This window comes from Lethenteron reissneri, chromosome 48, assembly GCF_015708825.2.
Source record: "Lethenteron reissneri isolate LAM-NWPU_2019-01 chromosome 48, ASM1570882v1, whole genome shotgun sequence".
NCBI lineage: Eukaryota > Metazoa > Chordata > Hyperoartia > Petromyzontiformes > Petromyzontidae > Lethenteron > Lethenteron reissneri.
Window position 1 is genome coordinate 2791019 of NC_083826.1, and position 23009 is coordinate 2814027.

A 23009-nucleotide genomic window follows, 5' to 3' on the forward strand; every position below is an offset into this window, starting at 1 on the left:
AAGTGGGCCATAACCGGACTTGAATACATCTTTTATCACCAATAACGCGTCTTTGCCACATGTGAATACGACAATCCCACCACGTCTGCGCTGCGAGTGAAAAGGAAACGAAAAAGTTGTGGAGGTGGAGGTAGGAGCGAGATAAGTGAGGGTCGGAGAGTTGGTACTAATTGCAGAGTGTGGCTAATTGAGACAGGGTTACCAGCATTTGCTTGGCTTGTGTGCTCCACTCAACAAATGTCTGGCCTCCTCCCCACGCCAACATAAGGACTTTTTAGTGTTTTTGTCTCTTCCATTTACGGTATTTAGAGGGTTGCTCTAAGACCGATTTAGACCAAGCAAAGGCTGAAAGTGAAAATACGAGAGAGGTCGTAGTTTTATTTTGGGATGTTCTCTATTGTTTGTGTGTGTTCTCCAGGCACTCCTGTCTCCTCATATAAGAACACAATTATCACTTGAAATAGATTTCACAATCTTCCAATAAGACCTTGCCTTTTGACTCAATGGGGCTCTCCTGGGTAAATAAGATGGTAATTATACAAAAAAATACAATAATCACCCTTCACTGCACGAGCTGTCTTTAAAAAAAATGTGATTCACTTTGGGCAGTGACTCTGCTCCCCATCTTCCCATTCCCCCGCTCCCCACAACCGGTTTAGTTAATGTTGACGGTGTGTACGAGCGTCACGACATAATGTAACGGTCCGGCGCATTGCCTCAATGAAAAAACAAATGTGCTTCGCATTATCTTCTTGGTTCTTTCGGTAAAGTCACGTAGAATGGAAATAATAAAATAATAAAATAATAAAACATAATAAAATAATTCTCACGACGTTTCGGCCACAACGCAAGTAGCCGTCCTCAGGTGGAGAACAGGTCTGTCATTCAGATGCTGTCTCCTCGACAGACCTGTTCTCCACCTGAGGACGGCTACTTGCGTTGTGGCCGAAACGTCGTGAGAATTATTTTTATTGTTTTATTTTTTATTATTTTATTATTTCCATTCTACGTGACTTTACCGAAAGAACCAAGAAGATGAATCCCTGCAGTCACGAAAGCTTTACATCGAAATTTGATTCGCATTAATTAAATAAGCACTACCTCAAAGTCTCTCAAATGAACGAAACAATATCTCTGTGTGCCATCCCCTGCTTAACTTACGAGTAGTAATTCTAGATTTTATTCTACATTTGAAGTTTTCGTGACTGCAAGGATCCATACTCTTTGGTTTTTTCGGTAAAGTCACGTAGGTGAAAATGAAATAAACACAACTAAATTAAATCACGACGTTTCGGGCGCAACACAAGCGTCTGTCTTCAGGTGGGGACAAACACAGCGAAAAAACAATCGCTTAAGTATTTCTAAGAGATGGCTGTGACGAGGGATGATATATCTGCGGGGGAGAGGGGGGGAGGAGCCAGGGTGAGTGTGGGGGCGGGGTGTAGGCAGGTAGGTGGGCATGGAGTTCAAACTAAAGCTGTTGGATAGAAACAATGGGCTGGGAGGCGAGCCTAGAGTTCAAACTGAAACTGTTGGGGGAAGTGGGCTCTGCAAGTAGTACCCAAGGTGACTTGGCTTAAAGGTCACCCCTTGGTTAGCCGAGGCTCCTATTGCCCATCCACTTTAACCATTGCAAACGCACAGCACAATTTTAAAACGAAAGCCACTAATACTTAGTAAAAGCATACATTAATAAACCTGAATGGTGAAATTGGCATGTCACCTTGTAACCTGGGATTTAAAAGGATATAAACACTTTTACACCATTCATCACATTGGTTTCTTTTTCATATAAAACTTTAGAAAATGAAATTGAATTAAAAAATAAATGATAAAGACACCAATTAAAGTAATTGGTTTCAAAGAATAAAAAATACACGATGGCAGACATGATAAAGGCACTAATTATAAATACCCTAGTGTCAGGGATACTTCTTTGTCATATTACAATTTCTAGGTCAATTGTGTTTCAAGGAATACATTTTCGGAGCGCTCAAACTCATAATAAAATTTCTGAGTTTAATAAAGAACTCCCTTCGTGAATGACACAAATTACAATAAAACCACGCCATTCATGCCACTCTTTGCGGCAACAAAGCTCCTGATGCTGTCGCAAGCTCCTGAGAATCCGGCTGCGTGGCATTGACGACCTCAGTACGGGAAGGCAGCCACGGATATTATGACCACGAACGTGGTCTGATGGTCCACCTTCCCCGTCTCGCTGAAGGACAACGCTCGCACCTTGAGGCGGTAAATGCGGTTGTCCTGCAGGGCCTTGCGCGCAAAAATTATCGCGCGGCCGCCGCCGTTACTGCCGCCCCCACCGCCGTTGGCCGAGCCAAAGAAGCTCGAGACGGAGGCGACGGAGGCTCCCTCCTCTCGCACGCCGAAGGGCGACGTGGCCTCGTGCTCCATGCTGTAGAAGGAGGTGCGCGTGTGGGGTCGGCCCGCGCGCGTGAAGGCGCTCAGGCGGATGAGGTCGGTGCCCGCGGGGACTCCGGCGGGTAGCGACACCAGCTTGTACTCCAGCACGAAGGGCACGAAGGTGCACTCCAGGTCGCTGGCGCTCGGGCAGGACCTCACGCAGTGGCTGCAGTGGGTAGGGGGACAGGGAGGCAATGTCAACGTGAGGGCTATAAGAATGGGTATGGGGCACACTCAGTTTAATTTAGCATAAAAAATACGTTAATTAAATGAATCATCTGGAATCCAAAGACCGTAGGTACTAATTGATGTGCAGGTGTTCGGCAGCTTAGAATTGGGTGTAAATCAGCTTTATCTGATACTGAATCAGGTGCGTAAGCTCTGAACATTTCTCACGCAGTCCGAAATTCTCTAAAACCCCACTGCAATCAAGTTCAGATAATTAATCAATGATGATTATCTGACCTGGTCCTGGACCTCTCCTAGGTTGACCCAGCCTCAAATGAGTAGCTGGTGCAAAGTGTAAACATTGCCACTAGGGAGACAAAGGTGGCTCGGCGTAGTGCTGGGCATCCACCCCCTCACTCTGTCTGTTGTTGTTGTCATTGTTGTATCCTCAAATCTTAACCCACTTCCCAATGTGGTATCGACTGCAAACTTGGTATACTTACGTCATACTGATGCCAATACTATATGCTATCATAAAAAATAATTAAACATTATTTTATCTTTTGATGCGTGGCTGCGTGAATTCTTGGGTGGGTTAGTGGGTGAGTGACGGTGCGAGTTAATGGCTGAGTGACTGTGTGAGTTAGTGGGTGAGTTAGTGGGTGGGTGACCGTGCGAGTTTGCGTGTTGTTGTGATATGCAGTATAGTGGCTGAACACAGTACGGCTGAGACACAACACGGGGTGAACGAATCAATGTCCGTGCACAGCAGCAGCACGAACTGATGACTTGAGTATCACTCCTTGCAGGTGACGTGCTGATGAGTGCTGTGCACCTGGAGGACGAGTCCTTCTGATATCCCGACGGGCAGGGCGTGTCCACACACTGGTACCCGCCCCGTATGTTGAAGCACATCCGACTGGGTCCGCACTTGACGTTCTGCTCCGAGCACTCGTCCACATCTGGCGATACACACAGGTGACGCCCCCCCCCCCCCCCCGTTAATTTACTGCAGTGGTTCTTCACCTTTACTGTAGCCTGCACTCCATTGGTTCTCAGAAAGGGCATCTCGCACCCCCAGGGAGTGCGTGCACCCCAGGTTAAGAACTGCTGGCTTACTGCACGCCACGGACACGTGTTTGCTCTGCATGCATATACGCGTCAATAGATGACCCCGTTCACTTATTGACGCGTATGAAATGCGCAGCAGAGACAAACACACCCCCACATTGTTCGCGTAGACTCCTGCGGAGAGTGCTGCGAGCGAACGCCGCTGTATCTGCAGTTCTAATGTTGGAACATTTGCGAGAATGGTTATTTTAGGCCTGAGGTTAACCTAGCGGAGGCACAGGGAAACACACCGATACCAATATGCACGGATGTTTTGTATGATCGATTAATTGGACTATAGTGCAATGTTCAAACCTGCTATATTTCCCAGTAAACAAGTAAAGTTGGACCAATGTTGTAGGTGATGCTCGGCCAATATTTAAATTAACCTCCGTTCTTTTACGTTATAATGAGCGGCGCGCAGTTAAAAGCTCGTAAACCGCGTGACAATTTAATTTGTTTGACTATGTCATGAGTAAGGGAGGGGGGGGCGGGTGCTAGAACATTTTGGCCTAAATCAGGGGTCGGCAACCTACGGCTCCGGAGCCGCATGCGGCTCTTTACGGGCTGCTTCTTGACGATGAGTACGTATGTACTCAGATGCATTGCGGCTCTTGAAATACTGAATTTTTTACCGAATTGGAAAGAAATGGCTCTTCTTGTTATTTTGGTTGCCGACCCCTGGCCTAAATCAACACTCGTTCATACATCACGAATACTCAACATTAAAGCAACAACAACAACAACAAAACAACTCCCAAGTGAATACATTTCCTCGTCTTTGCTGCTGCTGTGACTTACCCTGGCAGGTCCGGCCGTTGGTGGCGAGGCGGTAGCCGCCAGGACAGAGACAGGAGAAGCTCCCGGGAGAGTTCCTGCACTCGTGCTGGCATCTGTCTGCCTCCCGGCACTCATCAACGTCTGCAGAAAATCGGGGCGGAGGATGGTGAGAGCCACAGCAGCACCCACCGTCTGTACGCGACAGCCTCGTAGGACACCCGCCTGCGACTCTTGGCTCAGGAACACGGTGGTTAGTGGAGGAATAAACAACTGAAAGATGTGCAAGACAATCACGGAAGAGGATGGATGCTTGAGATTACATTGAGAGAGAGAGGACCCATGCGGGTTAGAGAACACGCGTGGGTTAAGAACACCATCCTAACTCGGATAAGCACCCTTGGGCGATGGCCAAGCATAATGAAGGAAGTGGGAGCCAAGGAATGGAACTCGTCTGAAAGAGATGGAGCAATGAGATCAGTGTGTGTGCATGTGCCGGATAGACCGTTGCATTGCGGGTTTATGAGCGGTGGTGGCTACCGGAGAGGCCTTCATCCAGGAATAGATTGATCATGGCTGATGATGGTGATGGTAGTATACTGATGAGTTGATCGGTTTGAGTCCCACAGCCAACTGCTAATATCTAACAAAATAAGCAAACTAAATGCCGTCCGTCACGTATCATTCCCTTCACGCAAAAAATAGAGTATTTTACAGATCCTGTTAGCTACACAGCGTTCTGAAAGTTCACAATTTCAGCAGCATCAGCTCTTATTGAAATATCTCATATCTTTTATCTATTACAATTTCTATTGTCCTGTTTATTGCTGGCTACTAGATGTTGTGGACCTTTAGACCAGTGCTTCACAAACTGTGCACATGATGCTATCTGTCCTCAATATTTTTCACATGAAGCCCAGAGTTAGTGGTTGAAATGTTGTGTCGAAAGTACATTCCCACGTTAAAGGCAGGTCTCATCATCATCCTCATCATCGGCCATGATCAATCCACTGCCGATTAAAGCCCTCCTCAAGCTGTTGCCATCCCTCACTGTCCCACGTGACTTTGGGCCTGCGCTCAGCGCAAGTTATCATCAAGGGGGCTGTGCACGTGCGGCAAGGAAACGCTCAGAGGAGCGCCGCGCGAGGGGCACCGTGTGGCAGGCGCGCCGTACCGAGGCAGCTGGTGCCGTAATCCCGGTACCCCTCGGGGCACTGCTCGGCGACGGTGCGCGTGGACACGGAGCGGACGCTTCCCCCGCCCGTGCCGTAGCCCAGCAGCGCCAGCAGCTGCCCCGCGTTCTGCAGCTGCACCACGTCGCCCCTGTCCTGCCGCACCGTCAACACTGCGTGCACCGCACACGCCCCGCGCACACCCCACGCGCACACACACACACATCAGCACCGGACAAAAATAAAGATCCCCCGTATAGCCTGAACAGACTGTTGGGGCAAGTGCTGTTAGCGAGCAACCAATTAAGGCTGGCACGACACACGAGGGGGTGGGTGGCCAGCACCAGGTCCGGCCGCCTTCGTCTCCCTAGTGGTAATATTTTTACGCATCGCACCAGGTAGTCATTTGAGGCTGAGTCGACCTAGGGGAGGCCCAGGACCGGCTTAAATAACCGTGATCTGGTGTTGGCCGTGAGTGGGAATCGAACTCGTGTCGCCGGGTTCATAGTGCAGCGCGCTAACCACGACACTACCACTCCCCGCCACATACACACACACACAATCAGCGCCGGACACACACGCCCCACACACACACATCAGCACCACGCAGAGATCTGCGAACAGCGTCCTGTGCATGAGTGTAATTTTTCAAAGTGTGGCCCACGTAGGCCATTCTTTAAGGCGTATTTTTTGTACAGCAGCATGGCGCAGCGGTTACACTCGTGCCTCACGGCAAGAAGGGCCTGCGTTTGATTCCGGCTCAGGCACTCTGCTGTGTGGAGTTTGTACGTTCTCCCCATGTTCTGCATGGGATTCCTCCGGGTCCTCTGGTTTCCTCTCATCGCTAAACAAAAAACAATGCAACTTGTATTGAACCAAACATTTCAATGCTTAAAAATTGCCTGCAAATTACTTAATCGGGATTACAAATGGCAACATTCCCCCCCTCTGCGAAAAACTCGGCAGGACTCTGCTGAAGAAGAGCCTTTAGACTCAACGAGGCTTTCCTGGTTAAACAAGTGGAATAATAATCACAACAAGTGTGCTCTTGTGCAGATGTAGATTTAACAACACGCAAAGAAGTGTGCTCACGAACAGCAGGAAGGTACGGCCCCCATATCGTGACCACCACACTGCACGGCACAGTGCCCTCGGCCCTGTCAAAGCCATCGGCTCAAAGGAGATGAAGGAGTGGCTGTATTATTGCTTAGGCCACCAAACATTGTGTTTTCAGTTCCTATTGTTATGGGTTTTCTCATCAATTGTAGGAAGTGTTCGTTATGAATAATCCCTTTAATGAGCCACCCAGATTAACGTCTGGGTGCCAGATACGGCTGTGTGGAGGATGAGGCAGCACACTTCAACCAGAACGGCACAATGGCGTTTTAGGTTCTCAGGGTTATGCGTCGCCTAGCAGTGTTGTGATAGAAGAAACGTTATGTCCTTTGAAAGCCTGAATGAGCAGACAATCCAACACCGAATGTTTGGATTCATCCGCTGAGCCTGGACTTTGTTGAACATCTCACAAATGCGTATGTGTACATCTTTCTCAGGAAGCAACATTTAGGAGAGATTACATTTGCTCTTTCCTCTGCGTAACAATGACCTCATTTCTAGCTCGGGGCAAAAACATTTGGCAATGTACACAAAGCGGCCACGAGAACAAACGGATCATTCACCTGCCGCTGGGACGTCCACGACGCCACCCACTCCATTGCTGCCGCCGCCACCGCCGTTCCTCCCAGAGCAGGATCGCCCATCGGGGAGCAAATGCTGACCAGGGGGGCAGACGCAGTGGAAGCTGCCGGGCGAATTGCGGCACTGGTGCTTGCACGGCCGCGGTGCCTGATGGCACTCGTCGATGTCTGGACACGTGGTGGGGTACAGGGGGGGGGGGAAGGAGGCGGTGTAGGTGGCGCATGGCAGTTTGCGTTTTAAGGAAATCGACAGGGCAGCCGCGTGGGGCGGCTTGGGATGTTCTTGCCGCTACCCTAAGGATCGTCGATAAACTTGCTTTAACCTGTTGAACACGTAGGCTTTCGCGGCCAATGTCATCCGTAATGCATGTTTTTTTGGGTTAGATCGCGTAAATATATAAATGTGTTGTTAAACCGTCGTACTCAGATTGTAAATGTTGTGGCTTTGCTCTCAAACACACTGGTGTGCTGTACTAGTAACGAATTGGCCACGTTCTGTTTTCGTGACAAACCTTACTAATTGGCTGTGTCGGGTGGTGGCGGGTTTAACGACACACTTAAATATTTACGCGATCTAACCCAAAAAAACCTGTATCGCATTAACCTGTTGGGAGCCCTTTGACGTTCGTAAAACAAACAACCAAAATTGCTGGGGCGCTGGTGGCTACGCACGACTATAAATCAGACACCGTGACGGTGAGGGTTGGTGGATGTTGCCCATCTCCCGACAATGCCATGGATTTCCATCATGTGCAGGGATCGAGCGTTGCTCCCCCTCACCCCCCCCTCCTCACACGAGTGGGTTTTCGTCGGGGCACTCCGGTTTCCTCCCACAAGTATCAACGCGCACAAATGGAGTTGGTCAAACATCCAAATATAGGACCACGGAGCTTGGGCATTTGTTGGCGCCGATTCTGGCCGCCTTCCCATTCACGGTTTCCCACGCCTCTGTGCGTAAAAAAAACTGCGCGAGTTAGAAATTCTTATAAAAAAAAGTAAAAAAAATATATATTTGTATGAATGACGCTCAGCAAAAAAGAATGTGCAGAACTATTAAGAATCCTAAACGGACTCGGTAAAGTCACGAAGGTAAATAATAAAATAAAATAAATGAAAACAACTAAATTATATCCGAAGCAAGCGACAGCCAAATAAAATCACGACGTTGTGATTTAATTTAGTTGTTTTCATTTATTTTATTTTATTTTTTACCTACGTGACTTTACCGAAAAAAAGCCAAAGAGGATGAATTCTTGCAGTCACGAAAGCTTCAAATCTAGAATCCTAAACGTGTTTTTTTTCGTGCCTTTTTTACGCATTGCTGAAATTTCCTTACCAGGTCAGGCCCACCGAACTATATAGTTCTTTTTTCAGAAGTGACATGGACACAAATGATAGCTCTACGAAACGGCTTATCATCACGTGGAAATTGATGGCAGCCACATGATGATAATCCACATATCATCATGACGGTGTTGATGACGATGATGACGACGATGATGACGATGATGACTACGGTCGCAGCGACGGAGCAGCGTGGGTGTCTGGGGGCCCTGAAGTGGCGAGCGTACCCACGCAGGACGAGCGCGAGCCTTGGGAGCGGTATCCCCTGGGACAGCTGCAGCGGTGGCCCCCGTGCGTGTTCTCGCACACCTGGTTGTAGGCGCACCTGTGCGTCCCCTCCCTGCATTCATCCACGTCTGACGAGCAACCACAGGCAGGGCGTCGTTCGACGCAGCGCAGCTCCGTCAGAAAATGTAATAATAGTACGAAGCAAGCGACAGTCATAGAGTCCCCATGCTCATGTGAGCATGGGGACGAAAGGTACTGAAGTGGTGGTGCAAACTCCAAATTCTTATGGCAGGGATGAGTATAGTCACAGGGAAACTACCGTTGATATGTCGTCATCATTATTGTTGTTGTTGTTATTGTGGTCTGAGTGGGTATGCATGGGTCTGAGTAAAGATGATGATGATGATGATGATAACGGTCAACATCATCATCAGCACAATGTCAAAGGATCCAGCTCTGACAATTAAAAAGTGAATTCTCAATTAACATCTCGACAGCAGGGCGTGTGGGAAAGTGAGGTGCCCCTTGTGTGGATAAAGGGTCACGGGAAGGGCTCTCTAACGCAGAGAGATGCAGGGCACGACGCCGGCAGCACAGCGGAAGCAATAAAATATAACTCATCACGTCGGAGATGCTGGTTGAAGCAAACACAATGAGTGGGCCCCCCCCACCCCACGGCCGTGACCGCCCGTCGCCCACCCTGGCAGGTGCCGTTGTGGTCCCGCAGCGTCCCGGCGGGGCAGGAGGAGGGCGTGAGGCACCGCGTGCCGCCACGTGCCGCCTTGCACAGAGGGTTGGAGGCACAGCGGCCCCCGCGGCACTCTCCCACCTCTGCGCGACAGGGAGGGGGGGACCGCACGTCATTTGCTCCGTCATTCGATCGGCAAGTCGCTAAATGGTGCACTCACTCATTCACAAATTTCCGCGCTTTACCGTACTTAATGAATTCGCTCTAACGTTGTCTCTAACCATAACCAACCTAACCGCATTAACCAACGGTAACCCTAACCGTTACGCATTTGCCTCCGCGCGAGAAGAGCGGTGGCGATGTGCGCATACGCACCCACACACTTGTTGCCGCTCATCAGGAATCCCGGGAGGCAGGCGCAGCGGAAGCTGCCGAGGACGTTGAGGCAGCGCTGCTGGCAGGGCGCCTCCGCCAGCTCCTCGCACTCGTTCACGTCTGCGGCGGCGCGGCGGCGGCCGCAGTCGCGGAGAAGCCGAACGGCGGGAGGGAGGGCGCGGCGCACGTTAGGAGAGGCGGAACACGAGGGACGGGGATTTTTCACTTCGCTGGGGGGGTGGGGGTGGGGCGGGGGGCGTTGGTGGGCATCTCGGGAGAAGAAGCCCGCACCAGATTTGCGACGCAGAAGTCGCCAAATCGATTCCATCTCCCGGCGCGGCGGTTGAAATAAGCGGCAAGTTTCTGAAATCCACCCCCCCTACCCCCCGCCACCTCTGTTCACCCGGTAGTATGAATGGGGTTCAGCAGGAATAGTCAATCAGCTGGTCACGTGGGGTAGGGTAAGTGCGTGGATCCTGACAGAATGCCATTACACAGACACTGCAGATACACTGTACACTACATACACTGCAGAGTGCAGGGATTCAGGGGGAGGAGGGGCAGACAACAATTTTATTTGATTGACGACGTGAAGAAAGACGTAGAACCGAGGGAATTGATCAACGAGCCGAGCCGTGAGATTGGCAGTCGACAGACGGCAATGGCCGGGCTACGCTCAGACCCGATCATCGCTACTGAGCAGACGGGCGGGACCTGCGGAACAAGATCAAATTTGGAGAGAAGGGGTCACATCATCATCATCGCACGCTCGGTGCCCGTAAGGGCGGCTGCACGGCGGGGCGGTTGCCTGGGGGCGTGGGCATGGGGCACCTCTGCAGCGCGTGCCGTCGGGCGTCCGCGTAAAGCCCGGCCCGCATCGCACCACGCAGCGGTACGAGCCGGCGGAGTTCTCGCAGTCCTGCCCCAGGTGGCACATGTGCGTGCCCGCCACGCACTCGTCCACGTCTGCACATGCGCACACACGCGCACACATAACGGCGGCTTGCGTCTCGTTTTTAAAAAGCTGATGATCGTGATGATAATGATGATGATGATGCTCCGGCGTTGGGCTGAATTTCATGCACTCGATCCGGCCAGATGGCAATCCCGGGCTCAGCGAGTTCAAATCCTGGTTGGGGTCAATAAGATGGAGTGACCACTTTGTGGGGTAGTCAACAGCAGATGTCCTATGGATAAAACTCACCACCATATAAATGTCAAATTTCCACCACTGGCTCAGGAAATCGAAGAAGAGCACCGCCTCGATGCTCATCGGAGCAGCAAATCACCGATGAAGCCACCGTCATTGCATTCCACGTATTCCATTAATCCACCCGGGTTCGTCACCCGAGACTGGAAAAATCTGGGGAACTCTTTAGCCTCCTCGACCTGGAGTCACGAGCCGCCGTTTTGACCCCCAGTAAAAAACCACAGTGGTAAAACAATATCTTTTGTTCTTGCATTACCGGGTATCGGAATGCAAAGAAAATAGTACCAAAAAAGTGTCTGCTTTGCTGCACACACGGATACGTCTCTAACAATAAATGTAACATATTTACAGCTGCCACGGTGTTAGTGGTTAGCGCGTTGGAGTTGCAGTCTATCTCCTGGTGGCGGCAGTTGAGACAATGGGGGCAAAGTTACTTCAACGCACCCTCCCCCTCCCACTGCTGCCTCTATGTAGGTCGCGCGTGGCGTAGGGCATTGTACGTCTGTGCGTGCCAATCAGTGCATTCGTTGTCAAGATTCCAGTGGAATCGGCTCCTGGTTCCTAAAATTCCGAAGCGGTCGTCGATTCTGAAGGCGGTTACCGGTTCAGCAGTCGCCCTCTTTTTTTTTTTTTACAATGCTCGCCGATACGCGATTCAACAAGACGTTGCTGGCGGACCGCGAAGCGTGCAGGGGAGGAGGGGGGGGAGGAGAGGGGGGGTGGTTACCAACACAGGTGTGGTCATCGGGAGCCACAATGTAGCCGCGCGGGCAGGTGCATGAGAAGGTGCCCACGGCGTTTTGGCACAGGTGGGAGCACGGAGGGGCGAGCGCACACTCATCCACATCTGCGCCGGGGGGACGCGCGGAGAAAGAGGAACAAGGTGTGGGGGGGTGAGAGAATGTCACCTTGTATTGCATCAGTGTCTTTTAAAACATATATATTGGAGGTAATGTGCGGGGCCCGATGCATCACGACATGATGCATCGGCTATGAAAAACAGGAGGGTTAGAAAGATGGATAACGGGCTCGCTGGCATCGATGTCTTTAACGCCATGAAGCAGCTCATATATACATATCTACACATTTGATGAATATCTCATTGTTTCAACTGGGACTGCGAGTTACCATTTCATTTACTCTGAAGAAATTGGTTGATGGCTTCTGAGAATAAACTCGAGTTGATGTAAAATGGACAGATTTTGCGGAATATAGTAAATCAATCCTCCGATTAGTGGGGTTTACTACGTACGGTGCAAACGACGTGCAGCATACATACAGCCCAGGATAAGGACAACTTACCGAAAGAACCATCGTGGTCAAATAATAGCCACTCACCTCCACAATAGGGGCCCTCTGAGTCGAAGAGAAACCCACGCGGACACCCATCCGTGCTCTCTCCTGCCAAAACAACACAACATTTTAATTCAAAACAAGTATTCTTCCCCAGTTTTGTTGTTGTTCTTGCTGCTCTTAGTTCTCCAGGCAGTTATAAAAGGACTAATAATAATGGTAAATCAGCCGAGTGGAAAGTCACTCAGGGTCGTGTTCTTAGTCAAGGCTCTGCTCTGGTTCAGCCTCTAACATTTAGGCTCCGCCCAGGCTTGAGCCGCTCAGCTGCTTCCAAAGCTGCGCGAGTGAGTGGCTCAGCTGTGGTGTGTCTCAGGCTCAGCTCCAGGGAAATCCTGACCGTGCCTGGGGCCCGTCTCAGAGCCAACTCAAGTGAAGCGTGGACTTTGAGTCAGCTCACTTGAACCGAAGCCAAGCCTGAGCCAGGCCATGATATAAACTCCTGGTTGAGGGTGAATTTACTGTCTCATTGACCCGCCTTTGAAACTCGTGTCTGGCAGAATCGGACAAGAAGGCAAGCTAATGGCGTTTGGGCCGTGACTGCTGGCTCGTCGCACCCTCGCCGAACGTGGCCTGCAGGGAGAACGCGAGCCGCTGCCGCGTGGCGTCGTAGCGCGAGTCCATCGCCGAGACGCGCAGCGTCTGCGCGGGCGACGTCATGAGGCCCAGCGTGGGCTCGAACTGCCGTCGTGTGGTTCCACGCGCACGTCACGCCCGACTCGGCATCAGAGTCGCCGCCCGGCGCCGCTTCGTCTTGGCTCACGATGGCCGGGCCCCCGGGCCAGCCGTCCGAGTAGGAGAAGATCTTGCCGGGCCCCGTCTGGATGTATTCCTCACTGAATTCCTGATGCGGGTGAAGGGAGGATGAGCGGAGTGTTATGCAACCGGCATTCGACATGTAGTAGGTTTTCACAGCCAATATTGTGATTAATAATTATCAACGTTTTGGTTGGGCCGCGCGACGATCTGGCCCAATTTCGTTCTCGTGACGGCGCCAGCGATAGCAAGAGTGGAATAAAACTGGAGAGGGAACAAACAGCAACGGTAATCGACGCACCGACGGGCAGAGCTGGTCGTAGGAGGCGAGCAAAGGGAGGTAGCCGTTGAGAACCAAATCGAACAGCAGCGTCCCGTCCGCGTCGAGTCCCCGAGAAACGTGCGTCAGCCGCAGCGTCTCCCCTGCAGCATCGCGACCACCGACACACCATGGTCAATGTCAGCATCATCAACAACATCATCAACAAAAACGACATCATCACCTTCATCATCCGTCATTGGTTATCATCCACATGATTGTTAAGGGGGAATAAAAGTATTATCACTATCTCCAACACACTCACCGCAATATTAATTTTAATGGACCATCATCATCCTTATCATCGTTTTCTTGCAATAATTGTTGCAGTATAATAATATAAACTATGATTCAAAGCTTTCGTGACTGCAGGAATTCATACTCTTTGGTTCTTTCGGTAAAGTCACGTAGATATAAAATAATAGATCACGACGTTTCGATCGCAACACAAGCAATCGTCATTCAGGTGAAGTCTTCAGGTGAAGACGATTGCCTGTGTTGCGATTGAAACGTCGTGATATATTATTTTTCCTATCTACGTGACTTTACCGAAAGACCCAAAGAGTAAGATAAACTGTCTCCCTGCTCAAACGAGCATGGAAGTGCTCCTCATTATTGGCAACTCGAAGCAAGTGGTGGAAAACTCCACATTATTGCGGTAGAACCCTGGTTAGCCAATTTACTGACCCTGCCAGGGAGATGTGTCCATACCTCACATACTCATTGCATACTCAACACCACGAATACAACCCCTCACTACGGACAGCACGCTCTCTGCCATAGCCTCACCGGTGGAGAACGCAAGCTGGCTGTCCCGGCGGAAGGTGCCCCCTGTGAGTTGGAATCCGTTCCGGGCGCCTTCGTTCCCGAACGCAGACGTCCAGTACACGGAGCTGAGCACCGTCACCAGCACCCGCAGCGCCGGGCCTGTGCCACGCGGCAGAGCACGGACTGCGGCAGCCGTGACGCTGCTGCTTCTGCTTTTACTGCAGCTGCTGGCAGTTACGACGGTACTGCTTCTGCATGCGATGATGACAATAATTCTTCCGATGGCGATTTTTATAATGAGCATGCTGCTGCTGCTGGCGATGCTACTGCTGTTATTACTGTCGCTAACGACGATGCTGATGATGATAATCCTCATGATCAATGGCGATGCTTTTTATGCTTCTAACGATGAAGCTCATGCTGGTGATACTGCGAGTGTTTCTGCAGCTGTGCTCATGATGACGACAACGTTGTTGTTGGCGAAGGGAAACTGCTTCCACGGGCGAGCGTTACCAATGGCGGGCGGGACGTTGGAGATGGAGGCCTCCACGATCCGCGTGCCACTCAACTCGTCCGTCGTCGCGTTGGCGAGCAGCTGGGCCACGCCGAACTCCACGTCGTTCACCTGGCCGATGAGGCTGCCCCGCACTTGCGGCGGGTAATCTGGGCGCACCACACCACAGCCCGGCCACAGCCGCACACGACAGATGCAAAGATGCCACGTGCAGCCTTGCAGAATGCAGAGGCAAGTGCTTTTTGCAGGGGGCTGTTACGACCGGCATGGCACACCGGTGCGTGGTGTAGTCAACACCACACCTGGCTTCATTTTTTTCTCCATTGCAAAGAGTTACTCACCAAAGCAGTTGCTTATGTAAGGCTGATTCGATTCCAAATTTGGCAAAGTTTGAGCATTATGCAGCACAAAACGGGCTACTCATTTCGAAGGAAATCTTTAACTGCGAGTGAAGCAGACAGCGCGTATTCGCGTGGCAATACACCCGCAGTCATAACCAGGGCGGCCTCGCGGTTTCCAACCACGAACCCCCGCAGCAAGCGGCGGACGCGCTACCGCCGGGGGCCACGTCACCGCCACACTGCACGCGGAATGTTGCCCACGGCTGGGACTCGAACCCATGCGGCGGGGGGACACGGGGCGACGCGTACCGAGGCACGGCCGGGGGTTGCACTCGGACACCTGGAGGACCTCGCCAGCGCAGGGAAGGCCGTGGTGGGCGGGCGGCGGAGCGTCGCACTCGCGCACGCGCGACCGCTTGCCGCGGCCGCACGAAGCGGAGCACTCGTCCCAGCTCTGCCACGCTCCCCAGCTCCCGTCCACTGCTCGCAGACACGCGCAGACACGCGCCGACGACGCACAATGCACATCCGCGTGGACGCGCGCACGCACACACGTGTGCGCCAGCGCACATGCAGGCTTGTGAAAACACTCCCTTGTACTAATATTGTTCACATCACAAGTTCAATTACTTGTGCTATTTTTATGGCGCGCAACTACCGTCTAGATGCTGTGTTTCACCGATTGAGTATTTTTTTTGTCGGTAAATCAAGCGGATTTGGTGGCCAAAATATTTTTTCAATAAACTTATCACGGAGGTTTCGCAGCCAATGTCACGATTCACGATGGATTATTTTTTTTATGGTTAGGTACGGCCAAAAAAAGAATCAGTGATGAGTCGCGTCTCAGCGGTGTCCGGACGCACCGGGGCAGTGCTCGGTGGCGCAGCGCTGGGCCTGCGTGTCGGGCCCCGCGCAGGCCCGGCCCCCGTGCGCGGGCGAGGGGCTGTCGCACGCGCGGCGCCGCTGGGCCGTGCCGCCACCCCCGCAGGTGCGGCTGCACTCGTCCCACTCGCGCCAGGGGGCCCAAGCGCCGTGCACTGCACGGGGGGAGAGGTGGGAGAAGCGGGGGGACGAGGAGGAGTGCGAGGGAGGGAGGGGAGGGGGAGGAAGAGGAGAGGGAGGGGGTGGAAGGAGAGCAGGGGAAGGAGGGAGAGGAGGGAGAGGAGGGGGAGGAGGGGAAGAAGAGGGAGGAGAATTATGACGAGGTTGACTCGATGCGGAGAGTGATTCACTTCGATAGAGCGGCCCCCTTACTCCGGGGTCATCTCAGAGCGTTTCACACGCGGTAAGCGACTTTCATCTCCTTTTAACAGGTTTCAAAAGGTACCCCCCCCCCCCAGTGGCAGCTGTCCCTGTGTGGAACAAGGGGTAACTCGGCAGTGGGCATTCGTCTGTCAGTAGGGGATTCACGATTGTTGCCACGAGTGGCCGAGTAAATAAAGTAACGGGCGATGATTTAGTACGAGTGGGGACGGGATATGACGATGTTTGTAAACGGTCGCACTGGAACCAACCGGGACACGAATCTTCGTTGCACGGCTCCACCACGGAATCGCTGCCCGCGCAGAGCGATCCGCCGTGCTTTGGCACTGGGGCTGAGCACGTGCGCTGCCGACGCCGTGTTCCTCCGCCACAGGAAGTAGTGCAGGCCGACCAGTATCCCCACGTGGCCCAACCGCCATCAACTTATAGGGACGAGACAGCGATGACGGGATCATGAGAATCAGGCGACGGTGTCTGAAACGTTTGACTTTAAGAGTTCAGTGAGTAATTCTACCGGGAGTCAGTTTTTTGCCTGTAAAACACGGATGTTATTGAAGGATTCAAGAACGCACTTAGAAAAAAAAACAACTGCACGTGCATATTTGTATCGTACATGCGTATTTGTTCAATACATAAAAAAGCAATATTTAAGTCAATTTTATTTGTTACACGGATGATCCCTTTCAGCCAACTGCCCGGTTATTTTCCACGGGAGAATCCACCGGTGCTATGTGAGGACATCAGCAGCCGCAGCAGAAAAACATAGACAAAGACCCCCTAGTTCAGGGAGCTCGAGAAGATATATTTGCGCGACGGACAAACGAGGTGTTTTCGATTTAAAGCCTTCGTGACTGCAAGGATTCATCTTCTTGGTTCTTTCGACAGACCTGTTCTCCACCTGAGGACGGCTGCTTGCGTTGTGGCCGAAACGTCGTGAGAATTATTTTATTATGTTTTATTTTTTATTATTTTATTATTTCCATTCTACGTGACTTTACCGAAAGAACCAAGAAGATGGTTGTAAACTAAATGCGGGCACAGGCCGAAAATAGACGACGGCAAAGATGCACGAGTAAAGAGGCTCCAAAGAAAAAAGAGGTGCGATCCAGCTCGCTGTGGTTTGGTTTAAACTGGCAAATAAAGAAGGGGAAGTGAAGCGGAGGGAACTGAGCTGTGAATGAGCGCCGCGAGGGTCATCACGGGAATTTTTATTTAAAAAATTACCAAAAGAAAGTTTTAGCAAATGAAATCTATAGGACGAATTCAAGGAGGCACCTCTGAGGCTACGGGAGGCAGTTACGGGAACCGAGCGGTCCTTCGGGTCACTGGCGGGTGAGCAGCACTGACCGGGGCAGGGCCGAGTGAAGCAGGGGGCCACCTCCAGGGCGAGGCCTGAGCAGGGCCGGCCGCCGTGCTGCGGCGCGGGGCTGCTGCAGGTGCGGCTCCGCTCGCGCTCCCCGTGGCCGCAGCCCGGCGAGCAGTCTCCCCACTCGGCCCACGCGCTCCACCGCCCGTCCACTGTGGATGCATGGGGGCGTCCGTGGAAAGTTGTGTCACTGTGGTGAATAGCCGAGTGAGTGGGTGAGTGAGTCACCGAGGGAGTAATTTAGTGAGTGGTGGTTGTCCGTCAATGGGGTGCGTGAGTAGCCGAATAGATGAGCGAGTAAGTGATTGAGTGAGTGAGCGAGTGATGATATGCGTGCGTGTTGAACTTCTTTCGCACCGTACGCAAGCCAACCGTGCTAATCGGAGGTGCGTGTGTCAGGCGGTGATGGAGGCATGGCGGCGCCTGGCCCATCTCACCGGGGCACGGCAGGGCGTGATGGCAGGGCTGCGTCTCGGAGGCCGGGCCGTCGCACCGGCGTCCCCCGTTCGTTGGCGCGGGGTTGTCGCACGACCGCACGCGCTCGCGGACTCCATCGCCGCACGTCGCCGTACACGGACTCCACTCTTGCCACGCGGAGTAGGCGCCGTGCACTGCAGCGGAAAAATTTGAGTTCGAACTCTGAACCCACCTCTAATCCAGCCTTTGCCATGACCGTTTTTTCCCCCTCTGTCCGGCCAAACAAAACCTGCTTGGGTGCAGTTTCTGGGCTTGCCGGCACCACGGCCCCGGCCAACGTGGCCTCACCTGCCGGAGTGAGCTCGCCTATGCGTGTAGGGGAAGCCCCATGTGCACGCACGAGCACAAAGACAAAGATCCCCCCCCCCCATATCGCCTTCAGCAGACGGTTGAGGCAAGCGGCAATAATGATGGGGGGCGCTCGCTCGCCCACTCGCACGCACCTCTCACGCTGACCGTGGCCCCCGTGAGCGCCGATCCGAGGAGGTTGCGAGCGACGCACTCGTATCGCCCCGCGTCGCCGGGCCGCGCCGCCTCCACGGCGAGCGTGCCGTCCGGCAGCACCGAGACGTGGGGGTCGCCGGCCGGGAGGGGGTGGCCGTCCCGAGTCCACTCCACGGCGGGGCGCGGCCGCCCGTCGGCGCGGCACGGCAGGGACACGCGACCGCCGGCCTCCACCACCTCGTCCTTGGGCTCGGCCACGAACGAGGGCGCCCCTGTCGTCGGAAGCGCCCGGCACGGCGTTCGTTACGTCACACACGATGACGCCGATGGAAAGCGACGGTGAATGGTAGTGAGGGTGATGGTGGCGGCCTGCTCGACCGTGCGGGTCGGCTCACTCACTCTGGATGGTGAGGGTGACCATGCGCTCCACCGCGCCCGCGTCGTTGGTCGCCACAGCACTTGTAGTCGCCCGAGTCCTCGCTCTGCCAGGGTCGGGGTCACACGGGGTGGAGTGCAGAGGTCATGCACGGCAAGCTGCACCCTTCTTCTCCTATCTGACGAGACACTGCTGCGCCTGCTACCTTCACCAGCATGGACGACGCTGACAACTGTAACAGCTATGAGGATAATGTAAATGCATCATGATGGGATTATAACGCGACTGTTAAACAATCATGCTGCTTTAGGTGGAGAGAAGACCGCTCGTGTTGCGATCGAAACATCATGGGTTTTTTGCTTATATATTTTTTAATATGTATTATTTTTATTATTTTCATTGAAATTTTATATTATTATTTATATTTCATTTTAATTTTTAGATTTTTTTTTCAATTTACGTGACTTTACCAAAAGAACCAAGAATATAATAATCATGCTGTTGCTGCTGAAGAAGATGATGCCGCTGCTACTTCTTCTTCTCCTATCGGTAGCGATGACAACGATGGCGAGCGTCACACCGGCGGTTGTAATCTCGACTGCCACCAGCCGCGGCCGCTCACGACGGCACCACGCACCACAGTGCCGTAGATCGCGAGTGAGCCGTTGTGCAGCTGCCGCACACGGTTGCTGCCGGGCATGGAGCCCCCCATGCGGCTCCAGTGGATGCTGGGAGGGGGGTCACCCCGCGCCTCGCAATCCAGGATGGCGTTGCCGCCCATGGCCTCCACCATGCTGGGGTGCAGGTCGCCCCGGAACACCGGGGCCTCTGCCGGCGGGCAAAGACAACGGCGGCAAACCGCGCAGCATCAAACCACGCGGTCGCATCGTGCGCGGCCGGACATATCGACCGCGGCATCCGCAACGACGCAACGCAAGCTGAATTCAACAGGGCCGCGAGAGCGCGAACGGGTTACAACAAGAGGTGCTTGAAGCCGTTTTTCCGGTGTAACAGTTTGTAGTATACCCGGGGTTAAAACGGCCTAGGCTAGATTATGCCCGGGTATATTATGGCCTAGGCCAATTTATACTCTAGGCCAAATCATACCCTCATGATAGTAATAGTGTTGAGCGATATACACATGAATTACTACATTTTTCCAACATTTTATTTAAAACTGTAAACACATAGACTTTGATTGCTTCAACCAGAAAAACTTTAATAATAACCCTAACCCTATCCCTAACCCTAACCCTAACCTTAACCCTATCCCTAACCCTAACCCTATCCCTAACCCTAAAAATGTTTCAATTGATCAAATTGAGATTATTACTTCAATTTATATGCTTTTTAGATATCGATTGAAATTCGTTAGAACTTTCACATGGGGCATATTCTGGCCTGGAGGGGTATGGTCTGGCCCAGTCGAGTTTAAACCCCCGGGGGGTATAGTTTAGCCGAGGACACTTTATCCCCCCGGGTATACTCTGGCCTGGGCCACACTATACCCGGGTTTAATGGGGGCAGGGGTTATTTTAGCCTGTTACACCGGGAGCCCAACATGCGACGCCGGCGTCGATGGCGCACGAGGAGAAGGTTGCTCCGCTGGGCGGGAGGTGGCGGGACGGGCGGCGGCCTCCCTTACCCTTCACGTAGACGAAGCCGATGGCGCGGATGGAGGCCACCTCGTTCTCGGCCGTGCACACGTACGTGCCGGAGTCGTCCTTGGTGGCGCGCTCGATCGTGACCTCGCTCACCCCGCGCTCCTCGTCCACGCGCGCTGCCCCGGCCACCGCCGCCACGGCGATGATGGGGATGGGAGGAGGGGGGCGGGAAACGACAGACGAGATAGAACCGAGCCACTGCTGCCACTGCTGCCACTGCTGCTGCTGCCACAACCGTCGCTGCCGCTGCTGCCGCCACTGCCACGTGCATCACTGCTACTACACAATCCACATAGTCTACAGCAACCGGTTTGTACACAGTCACAATGGTGGTTATATTGCGACTGATGATGCATAACAAGGGTGAAGCTAGAATACACATTTGTCTCAATGTCCTTGTAGCCACGATCCTACGGTCACAATTACACTTTTTCTGCCACCTGGACTATTTGTCACGTGTGAGCATTCGTCTTTAACCCTGAGCTAGTGAAGTTCAAGTTGATTTTGTTGAACCAGGTGAGAACTCAGGAGACAAGGATGAGTTTCATTTGCAGGAGCGACCTGGGTCACCATCGTGGCCAGTCCCCACCAATTCCACTCCATCTCAAATTATCGACGTGTCCACCTTGAGGTGCCGCGCGCGCCCCCGTGCTGCCCCCGGTCTCACCGGGCAGGCCGCGGTTGTTGAAGCTCCAGGTGAGCGTGGGCGCGGGGATTCCCGTGGCGGCGCAGGTGAGGGTGAGCCGCTCACCGCGCCCCACCGACACGTCGCCTGGCCTCTCCGTGAAGGCCGGGGGGGCGTGCACGACGAGGCGGGTGGTGCGCGCGTCGCTGCCCGCCACGCTCGTCGCCACGCACGCGTACTCCCCGCCGTCGCCCACCTGTGGCACACGCGTCCCACGTCGGGACGGATGAAATGCGCCTCGCGAACGTGAACGATGATTGTCGTTGCTGCTGTTGTTGTTGCCGTCGCGCGTGGCGGGAGAGTTGGTCGTCGATTTGCGATGTGTGTTTCGCGTCGCCACGGTGGCCGGCTTCACGAGCAGCCCCCGTGGCGGGTATCTGAATCGTTGCCGGCAAGCGATCGAAGCGGGCGGTGGCGTTGATGCTCGCGAGGTCCACGGTTTGACGTCGACGGTTACGCGGAGAAACGGTGCCCGACTCGTATTGGGGGAAAGTCGTGCGTTTAGATTCAACAAATTGTTGCGATTTTGGGGTTGCGATGCAATAAAAAAAGACTCAATTCTTGTGGAACACAATTAGGGTCTTACGCAGACAATTGTCAATGCATGTATTGTGATTAATTGATGATCATTCAAGCCAAGAGGTCACCATGGCTAATGCCCTGGATGCTGCTAGATCCAATAATTATTGTAAAGTGGAGACCTAACTTTTAGCGCCTACTCTCATCGTCAAACAAAGACAAATATCCCCCGTAAAGCCTTAGCAGACTATTGGGGCAAGTGCGGTTAGCGAGCACCTATGAAGGCTGGCACGGCACACGAGGGGGTAGTGACATTTACAAATTGCACCAGGTACTCATTTGAGACTGAATCGACCTAGGGGAGGCCCTGGACCGGTTCACGTAATAGTCACTGGTGTTGGCCGTGAGCGGGAATTCAACTCGGGTCGCACGGAGTTTTTCGGGCAGCGCGCTAATCGCTGCACTACCACTCCCCAGTCTCACCGCCACCACCATCTGGCTTTCAGCCTTCCCCTTTGTCACCGAACCTCTGGGCTTCAACGTCTCGGTAACTTGCCCTCCTCCGCCCCCTCACACGTGTCCCACCCATCATAACATCCACCTCCTGCTGACTTCCACTGAATTAACCATTGGACATGTAGCATTACTTGGGCCTATAATTCAAAGTAAAAAAAAAACAAGAACTTTGAGGCATCGACGCGGGCACCTGCACGTCGTCCAGGATGAGGTCCCCGGCCTGCAGGACGGTGAACTTGCCCGGCCGCTCGCGGAGGACATCGCCGTCGCGTCGCCACGACAGTTTCGGCGCGGGGCTCCCGTCGGCTGAGCAGGGCAGCACGGTGCGTGAGCCCTCGGTGACCACGAGACTCGCCCCCGCACCGCCTCCACCGCTGCTTCCGGCCGCGCCGCGGACGCTCGGAGGGGCTGGCGCAACGGGGGAGCGAGGCGGTGACCAGGTTACGTTCACGTGAGCC

The 23009-nt window shown here is 53.2% G+C and overlaps 1 protein-coding gene across 1 annotated transcript in view; it reads right to left on the reverse strand.

Moving 5' to 3' along the window:
* Positions 1 to 951: 951 nt before the first annotated feature.
* Positions 952 to 23009, reverse strand: part of LOC133354700 (hemicentin-1-like) — a 132079-nt gene continuing 110021 nt past the window's right edge. The window contains 28 exon segments of the mRNA XM_061571753.1: positions 952 to 2590; positions 3428 to 3554; positions 4504 to 4623; positions 5654 to 5824; positions 7331 to 7516; positions 8920 to 9048; positions 9620 to 9751; positions 9984 to 10103; positions 10815 to 10949; positions 11921 to 12040; positions 12532 to 12594; positions 13101 to 13177; positions 13179 to 13387; positions 13601 to 13722; positions 14408 to 14545; positions 14900 to 15049; positions 15551 to 15721; positions 16105 to 16278; positions 16756 to 16926; positions 17852 to 18022; positions 18308 to 18481; positions 18791 to 19063; positions 19191 to 19245; positions 19247 to 19273; positions 19805 to 19995; positions 20813 to 20947; positions 21499 to 21712; positions 22742 to 22959. Coding sequence (XP_061427737.1) covers positions 2152 to 2590; positions 3428 to 3554; positions 4504 to 4623; positions 5654 to 5824; positions 7331 to 7516; positions 8920 to 9048; positions 9620 to 9751; positions 9984 to 10103; positions 10815 to 10949; positions 11921 to 12040; positions 12532 to 12594; positions 13101 to 13177; positions 13179 to 13387; positions 13601 to 13722; positions 14408 to 14545; positions 14900 to 15049; positions 15551 to 15721; positions 16105 to 16278; positions 16756 to 16926; positions 17852 to 18022; positions 18308 to 18481; positions 18791 to 19063; positions 19191 to 19245; positions 19247 to 19273; positions 19805 to 19995; positions 20813 to 20947; positions 21499 to 21712; positions 22742 to 22959 — 4412 coding nt within the window. The 3' untranslated portion in view covers positions 952 to 2151.